At 56.1% G+C, this 9,035-nt stretch overlaps 1 protein-coding gene across 1 annotated transcript; it reads left to right on the top strand.

The window, feature by feature from the left end:
* Positions 1–5,730: 5,730 nt before the first annotated feature.
* On the top strand, positions 5,731–9,035 carry LGALS1 (galectin 1). Its single transcript, XM_007165643.3, has 4 exons — positions 5,731–5,871; positions 7,134–7,213; positions 8,334–8,505; positions 8,837–9,035. The coding sequence occupies exons 1-4, from the start codon at positions 5,863–5,865 to the stop codon at positions 8,981–8,983; spliced, it is 408 nt and encodes a 135-aa protein (XP_007165705.2). The 5' UTR covers positions 5,731–5,862; the 3' UTR covers positions 8,984–9,035.

Below are 9,035 nucleotides of genomic sequence, written 5' to 3'. Positions count from 1 at the left end.
GGATCTTAGTTCCCCAACCAGGGATTGAATCCAGGCCCTTGGCAGTGAAAGCGTGGAGTCCTAACCACTGGACCGCCAGGGGATTCCCCCAGGTTTACCTTTAGACAATGCAGCACAGCTGCTGCTCATACCATGGGTGACCACGTGACCACCTAGGAATCAAAGGTTCCTCATCCCGCGCCGTTTCACACTTTCTCTTCCCAAACCACACGTTTCCATGAGCCAGGGCCTTTGTAGCAAATCCCACTTCTCTGACTCCAACTGAAAGGCCAAACTGTTTCCTCTGCCCACAGAATACAGTACTTCTGACACCAAATGCGTGGGTTTTCTACATCAAGCAACTCACCAGTTTTCTGCAGACACCAACTGGGTATCCTACAATCTATCAGTAATTCAATTCCGACACTACCTGGAGTTAGTGCAGACCCCACAGGTTAAGTGCTCAGTCCCCCAAGACTTTCCCCCACTTCAATGCCAGTCACAAGTGTCAGGTCATCACCTGGCACTCTGACCAACTGGCTATAAATCGGAGGCTCCCGCAACTCCCCTCTCAGGTCTGATCATTTGTTACAACGGCTCACAAAACTCGGGAAACACTATGAATGCAGTTTTATTATATAATAAAGGATATGATAAAGCTTACGGATGAACAGCTAGATGAAGACATATACATAGCGTGAGGTCCTGGAGGGTACAAAGTGAGGGGCTTCTGTTCCCGTGGGGTTAGGGTGTGCCACCCTCCCAGCATGTGGATGTGTTCACCAAACCAGAAGCTCTCCAAACTGTGTGGTTTGGGGATTCTTATGGAGGGGATTCATCACATAGGCATGACTGATCGTTAGTCTCTAGTCCCTCACCCCTCCCTGGAGGATGGGGGGCGGGGCTGAAAGTTACAAGCTTCTGATCACTGCTTGGTCTTTCTGGTGACCAGCCCCCCTCCTGAAGCCATCCAGGTACCCACCAAGAGTCACCTCATTAGAACAAAAGAAGATCCTATCACCCAGGAAATTCCAAGGGATTTAGGAGCTGTGTCAGGAACTGGGGTCAGAGACCAAAATGTTAGAACAAAAGATGCTCTTTCAGGCACCCATATCACTTAGGAAATTCCAAAGGATTTAGGAACTCTGTGTGAGGAACTAGGGTCATGGACCAAATATACATTTCTTATTATGTCACACTCCCCAAATTTTAATTTAGAAACGTTTCAAACCAACAGAAAAGGTGCAAGCACAGCACAATGAACACTCATGTGCCCTTCACCTAGATTCCATTGTTCATATTTGTCCGATTTGCTTCATTGCTCTGTATATATTGGGTTGGCCAAAAAGATCGTTCACTTTTTGGCCGATCCAGTATCTTGACATTTTTTTAACTGACTCATTCGAGAGTCTGTTGCAGATGTGAAGACAGTTCATCCCAAATCCTTTAGCTTGTCTGTCCTAAGAGCAAGGATGAATTGTGGATTGTGGTTGTGCAGAAGAGCAAGGACTGTCTACGTGGCCACAATCCATGATCATGCAGGAACCCAGATCTTTGATTTCATTGAGCCACTGAATTAACCTACCATGGAAACCTCCTAGCTCCAGACTGCTTGGTATGTGAATTTTCCTTAATTTTCAAGCAGTTTTCGTTGAGATTTCTGTTATTTGCAGCCCCAAACTCTCCTGATACACAGGTCCCAAGCACATTATAGAAAACATTAAAATGTACCCACAGCCCCCATTAAATATATTTGTGGGGAGTTTTTGCTATACATTTTCCCAAATATTTTTATGCTTTTGTTTTAGACATTATTTGGCTATGGGGATCTAATTTAGGAGTGACCAACCTCTAGGGAGAACTGGGCACACTTTCGAAGAAAATTCAACCCACAAAATTGTTTTCAAGGTAATACAATTTTTATGATTACCAAGTGTTAGGTTTGAGCACAGTAAACATTCATTAATTTCAACTCTTCAGTCTTAGAATTTTGGGGCCAACACATTTTTTTCTTCAAGTCTCAAATATTTTCTAAGCTTTTAAAAAACTCTTAGCTTCCTGTGAGTCTATAATTATTTCACCCTCCCCCCCCACCAAAAGTTAAAAAAAAAAAGACTCATGCCTGAGCCCTGGAGGGCTAATGAATGACAGGGTCTGGACCCCACCCAGACCTCATATGAGAGGAGGAGTGGTTCCCCAAAGGCGAGCTGGGGCCTGTGTTCAGAGGGGGACAAACACCAGGAAATAAGCAAAGGCAGGGAGGTGGGCTCCAGCACAAACTGGTTGGAAAAGTATCTGAAGTTGGGGGCATCCCCCAACTAGTCCTTCCTTCATGGAGCAGGAGGAAAAGATCATTTTGAGGTCCAGGTATCCCCGGACCACAGTGTTCTTTCCTTGGCTCGGCAGATGAAAGGGCTGCAGCGCTAGCTCCGTGTGTGTGACCCTGGCCACATGGCCACACTCTCTGGGTGGTCTCTGCATCATTAAATGAAGGAGCTCTGGAGCTGGCTCTGACCACCCACACTTTCCCCAGCTGGGCCAGCCAGGTTGCCTGGGGGTGTGGATGGCGTCTCAGTGGGCCTGGCAGCCCTCGCCACCACGGCCAGCTGGAGGAGGCGCAGCCTTCATGGGGGCGGGGCAGGAGAGTCGGCAGGCTGGGAAGGGCCATGCTGGCCTGGATCCCCTGTCTGGACAAGCTCAGCTCATTTCTCATGGTGGAAGCCAAGGTCCAGCCCATAGCACCAGCCTGTAGGATGGAGGAATTCCAGAGAGTTCGCTGCCTCTGCGGCAGGCCAGTGAGGGGGAGGAGAGTCCCTGGGGTGGGTGCCCTTGGCCTTGGGGGGTGCAGGAGAGAGAACTGACGTGCAGCCCCTCTCACATCACTCCTGTAATCCTCCAAGCAGCCAGAGGATTACACTCCTGCTACCCTCCAAGATGGGTAACATTCCCACCTTCCGGGCCTGGATACAGGTTCAGGGAGGACAAGGACCAAGGCTAGAGTCACAGCCAGGTAGCCCCCAAATCAGGACTTGCCCCTCTTCTCTGATTCTAACATCGGCTTCATTTCAGGGCCCCAGAGCAGCTTCCCTGTGCAGAAGTTTCACCCAGGTGGCCTGCTTCAGGAGGGAGGTGAAGACGAAATGAGATAATGTATGAAAGTGAGGCGCCGGGCACAGGGCCTGACAGATAAGTGGGCGCCACCAATAGGAGGCCCCAAGATGGGGGCGGGGGGCACGCAATGCACCTTGTCCCTGGTCCCTGCCTCAGGAAAACTGCGGCCCCTGTTATAGGGGACACTGGACTCCGGAGAGACTCCCCACCGCAGCCTAGGCAGGAGGGGACTGCCGAGGGACAGGGGGGTGGTGAGAGGGAGGCCTCCCAGAAGTGCTGACCCAGGAAGGTGAACTCAGCCTGGGAGAAGAGATAAGAGGAAGGCTAAAACCTTCTCAGACTCTATGAAAAAAATAATCATCTATTAAGTACAACAGACCTGAACTCCACCTTGTACTAACCTCATGCAGGAGAGCAGGGCTGCACATCCCCAATTCACAGACGGGGAGACTGAGGCAAGCAGGGAGAAGCAGCTTGCCAGGATGCCCTGGGGAGGGTGTGGCAGGGCTAGAACCAGAACCCAAGTCTCCAGACTCCCAAAGGGGCCTTTCCGGGGGCCTATACACCCTGTCACCCTGCCACTCCATCTCTCTACCAGCCCTCAACAAGCCAGATGCCAGAGAGGAGTAAAGCAGCCCCTCATCCAACAGCAAACACTTCCTGGTGCTGGACCCGTCTTCCAGGTTGGGGGGAGAATGGAGGAGCAGCTCCTGAGGCCCTGAGAGCCCAACTACTGGGTGGGAACAGCCAGCCAGTCCCACCTGATGGCAGTCACAGCAACGACTGCGTCTGAAGCACCTCTGGCCTTGGTCCTGGACTCCTCCTGAAATGCCCCCACTCCTTGACCAGGCAGAGAGTGTCTGTGGGCCTCGGAGGGGAAGCACAGAGGAAAGGCAGTGGAGCTAGGCCCCACCCACCCCTCCCTAATGCTGAGGTTTGGGGGAGGCCCTGGAGGAAAAAGTGAAGCTCTGTGGTTGGTTTCCGTGGCAGCTGGCTTGGTCTAGGAGGAGGGATGAGGGGCTCGCAAGGGGTGCGACCCAACCTCTCTGGGCCTGCCTCTCAGCCCCGGGCAGCCCCTCTCCTCCTGTGCCAGCGTGGGTTTCAGGCATCTGGAGGAAGGTGGGGTCTGGGGAGGCAGTGCAGGGCAGGGCGGGTTTGCTCCAGATGTGAGTCACCCCTGGTCCACATCTTCTTCCCTCTTCAGTGCTGGTGATTTCAGAGGGGGACAGTGATGTGAAGCAGGTCCTGTTGATAACTCTCTTAGCAAGCCCCCCACCTCACCCAGTGCTCCCCACGCTCCTCCCTCTACCTGGTTTCTGAGTGTGAGGTGAGCACCCCTCCAACCCACCTTCAACTCTGTTGCTGCAGTGATTTTCCCTGCAGCCTAAATCTGGCCTCAATACTCACTCTTCCTACAACCTTCGGTGGCTCCCCAGCACCCTCAGATAAAACAATGCCCAAACCCCTCAGTGAGGCCCTTCATGATCCAGGTACCGCTGGCTTCCCACCCTCATGCCCCATCTCTCCCCAGCACACCCTAAACTCCAGCCATGCCCAGATGCTCACTGTTCCCCAGACTTGTGCCTTCTCATTTCTGAGCCTTTGCCCACACTGGAATGCCAGTCCCTGCTTCTTCACCCATCCTTCAAGACTCACCTTCTTCCCATTCTGGACCATCCCACCAAGGTGCTCGCTCATGACTTCCCTCAGAGCCTGCATCATGCTGCTTCTTAATTAGGTTCATGGCCAGATTCTGCCCCAACAGTGGGCTACTTGAGAACAGGGACTGAGGGCTTCATCTTTGAATCCTCTGAGGCTAGCTCAGGGCCAGGCACATAGTAGGTACTCAGTAAAATATCTGCTGAACAGATGGGGAAAGGGAAAGCTGCGCCGGGTGTCAGAGGGAGAAACGTGAGGAGAGTGGATGGGGGTGCACAGACCGGGGACCCCAACCCCTCATGGCCTGGCTCACTCTGGGCCCCCTCCCAGGCCTGACCCTCTCTGACAGGCCAGAGGCTGTCAGGCAGGGGCTCTTGGAGGATCCCCGGCAGACCCCTCGGGAAGGCAGAACGAAGCCTGAGGCCTGAGCCCTGAGCCTGGGCGGCAGCCTCAAGCCTGGCACCGGCCCAGCCTTTCTTTAGCGCTAGTGAGGAGCACGAGCAGCAGCCGCAATCTCTGCTTCCGGGGGAGGCCCAGGCGGGGCCAGGGCTTTGTGGTTAATGGGTCCTGGGTCCTGGGTCCTCTGCAGAGGCGCCCAGGGCGGGCCACGCCCTGGCCCCTGCCAGGGAGCAGCCTCACGAACCCCAGATCTAATTCTTGAAGGACACTGCACCTCCTCAGCCGCCTTCTATGCGGGACCCCCTGAGCTCAGCTAGCTGGCCTTGGCCCTCTTCCCGCCAACTCTTGGGCCTAGCTCATCCTCAAACTATTTTCCACTGGCTTCCCTCAATCCTTGCCACAGCATAATTTTGGGAAGGGGTAAGAGAATGGGAGGTGGAGCCTGGACCTTGGGGGAGTGGCTAAGAAGGAATGGGGGGGGTCTCCACTCTGACTGGTCAGCTCTGCTCCAGAACTGGCTTCAAAATTCCATTGACTCCGCCTCCCGTGGCCCCCATCTCCTTTCTGAGTTACAATTGGCTCAGCATCCAGGGGGCGGGACTCACCCGGGTCTGGTCCAGTTAAAAGGGTGGGAGCGGGCTGTGGCCCATCTCTCCAGTAGAGTCTTCAGACAGCTGGTCCTGAAGTCCCAGGAACATCCTCCTCTCCTCAGTCATGGCTTGTGTGAGTATGGGGACCCCACCCCAAGGCCCAGAGATGGCGTGGGGGCAGACAGCCAGTCAGAGTGAGGGCAGATCACGATCGGGGTTCTAGTTCTTGTGGTGTGGCCTTGAACAAGTGTCTTTTCTGGGCCTCAGTGACCGTGTCTGTAAAATGGGAGTGGGCTCCATGGTTCCGCAAGGCCTTCTCTGGCTTAAGAATTTTCTGGATTCCTCCAGGGTCTGACAGCACAGTTATTTCTGCCAAGGGCTGACATTCTGCAGCTCTTTAAGTGGGAGTGGGAAGGGTGTGGCCGACTGGAGGTGGAGTGGGGCATTTTGAGGGCGCCCAGGCCACTATCCCTTCCCCCTTCCCCCCAAAGAGCCTCCTGTCCCCTCCCCCCTGCAGCTGTCCCTGTCACTGGGCCAGGGCAGAGTCACCCTCTGCTCCAGAGCTGTAAAAGTCGCCAGGATCTGAGACAGGCTGCCGGGAGGGAGCCTGCCTGGGTTAGCCGTGGGCGGGTGATTCTGTCCAGGCTGGTCAGGTGGGGGCTGGGGTAATTCCCGCTCAACCATTCCTCCAAGCTGGGGGTGGGGGGTGGGATAAAGGAGCAAGAAGGCAGCAAGACTCTTCTGCAGGCCCCTAGGGAAAGGATTCAAGTTTCTGGCAGGAGGAACCACTCACACCAGTTAAGCTTTGCGCTGGCTCTTGTTAACCCCGAGCCAGCCAGGTTGCAGGCTCCCGCCCTGGGCTGCTCTCCCTTCTTAAAGGGGTCTAGCTGTGCTCCTTAGGGGTCTCCTCTCCAGCCCCTGGCCCTCTCTGCACAGAGGAGCTTGAAGGGGATGGTGGCGGATGGCCCAGCCCCAGGCCTCTTCCTCTCCAGCAGAGGGGCAGACGCCGCACTCACCTTCCTTTGCCCCCAACTCGCAGTGTGACGCATTTGGAGCCTGGTTCTCTCCATCTATTCAGTGAGGCGATGGAGCACAGCACTCCACCTCCCAGGCTACTCTGCATCTAAAATCCCTGGGCTAAACCGCAGAAACTTCTAGATCCTGTCTTCTAGAACCTCAGTCATGTTCCAGACAAGAAACTGACCCAGTTGGGAGTAGGGACTTGCCCAGGACCACAAAAAGAAGGAGAGTAGAACTTGCAGCCGGGTTCCTCAGCCTTCGGGTCGGCCTGGTCAGAGCAGGCCTGGTCTTCCCGGGGAGGGGGGCGGGGGCACGACCCCCCACCCTCCCACCCTGCGTCCTCTAACCCGGCTGGGCGGGGTCTTGTCTGCGCAGGGTCTGGTCGCCAGCAACCTGAATCTCAAACCTGGGGAGTGCCTCAGAGTGCGGGGCGAGGTGCCCCCTGACGCCAAGAGGTGAGGGGACGACGGCGGGGGCGGCGGGCGGTAGGGGCGGGGGCTGGAGCTCGAGGGTCCCGCCCCGCGTCTGGCAGGGGCGTGGCTGGCCGGGCCCGGCTCCTCCCTCCGGCGGGGCGGGGTTAATGTCGGCGGCTGCTGAGGCTATGTCTTCTGGGTGAGTCACTTCCTCCGCGGAGTCTGGACGCCCCCACCGTTGTCGCCCCCTTAAACTAAACCAGCTGCGGCCTCGTCATCTGCCTCGGCTGGCCTTCTCCTCCCCACTGCTTTGGGCGGGACCAGAGGCTGAGGGGGGCGGGGAAAGGGAATGAAAGGGTGTCACCCTCGCTGCCCGCCCTCTGAGGTCTGTGTATCCTGCTCTCTTCACTCTCGGCTTTTCACTCCTTCGGCCCTTCCTTAACTCATCATTCATTCGGCCAGCTGGCCTAGTTTCTCCGCAGCCTTGTGAGCTTGGACCAGTCAACCAACCGCCTTGAGCCTCGTTTGTTAATCAGTTAATGGAGGGGGGAGGTTGTGTGGAGGTGAAATGCTGGGTCATCTCACACGTTGATGACCAGCTGACAGTATAAAGAGCCGCACGCTTCATATGCACTGCTCATGTCATTCTTTCTAAACCCTCAGAGGGAGGCCTTGCTGTTACCTCCACTCAGCAAATGTATTATTGTTATTCGTTCATTCGCCCCACGGTTACAGAGCACCTAATGTGTGTCACACATCATGCTGGGCACCAGGGATACAGAGATAGACAAGACAGACAGGACACTTGCCCTCCCAGAGGTCACCATCTGGAGGGAGTCTCTGACCTTGACCAAACGGGCAGGGACACAAATTCATGTCTACAAGAGTCCTGGCTGTCAGCATAGCAAGGCCCTTAAGAGATACTTCCGGTGGAGCCCCCACTGTGCAGATATGGAAACTGAGACCCAGATGAGGCAGGGACTTGCTCAAGGTCACACAGCAAGGAGGTGGCAGGGCACAGCTAGAATCCAGGTTTCCTGCCTCTCGGCTCCATGAGTTCCCCCGGTGAGGTCCATTAACGTGGACTGAGCGGCACAGACTGGTCGGTCTGAGGGGGCTGCAGCGGGCGGGGGCAGCCTCAAGCCCACCCATTATCCCCTAGCTTCGTGCTGAACCTGGGCAAAGATGGCAACAACCTGTGCCTGCACTTCAACCCCCGCTTCAACGCGCACGGGGACACCAACACCATCGTGTGTAACAGCAAGGATGACGGGGCCTGGGGGGCTGAGCAGCGGGAGTCCGTCTTCCCCTTCCAGCCTGGAAGTGTTGTGGAGGTGGGCTGGGGCCTGGGGGTGGGGTCAGGGCCCTGGGTGGGCTGGGGCAGAGCTGGGTTGAGTGGCTAGAGACCTAGGTCCACCCTGCCCCCCTTCCCTCCCTCCCCATCTCCCCTCCCTTCCCATCTCCCCTCTCTCCCGTCACCTGCTGTGTGATCCTTGGTGAGCATCATCCCCTCTCCCAACCTCAGGGCCTCACCATGAAGCGGGGCTGTTGTCAGGGCTACGTGAGGAAAGGGCTCTGGGAGGGCCTAGGACTTGCAGGCTGTGGCTGTAGGGCCGAGGCTCCCGCTGTGGGATCCACACGCTCACTGCCCCTCTCCACCCCCAGGTGTGCGTCTCCTTCGACCAGGCAGACCTAACCATCCAGCTGCCTGGTGGATACGATTTCAAGTTCCCCAACCGCCTCAACCTGGAGGCCATCAACTACCTGGCAGCCGATGGCGACTTCAAGATCAAGTGCGTGGCCTTTGAGTAAAGCCAGCCGGCCCATGGCCCCCAATAAAGGCAGCTGCCTCTGCTCCCCCGAA

The sequence above is a fragment of the Balaenoptera acutorostrata genome, chromosome 11 (genome assembly GCF_949987535.1).
Source record: "Balaenoptera acutorostrata chromosome 11, mBalAcu1.1, whole genome shotgun sequence".
In the NCBI taxonomy this organism is placed as follows: Eukaryota; Metazoa; Chordata; class Mammalia; order Artiodactyla; family Balaenopteridae; genus Balaenoptera; species Balaenoptera acutorostrata.
Note: the sequence above shows the minus strand (reverse complement) of the source record. Positions and strands in the feature narration are given on the sequence as shown.

Coding starts and splice junctions, on each gene's coding strand:
- LGALS1 (XM_007165643.3), top strand. Junction 7,214..8,333: donor GTGCCCCCTGACGCCAAGAG/GTGAGGGGACGA, acceptor ATTATCCCCTAG/CTTCGTGCTGAACCTGGGCA. Junction 8,506..8,836: donor AGCCTGGAAGTGTTGTGGAG/GTGGGCTGGGGC, acceptor CTCCACCCCCAG/GTGTGCGTCTCCTTCGACCA.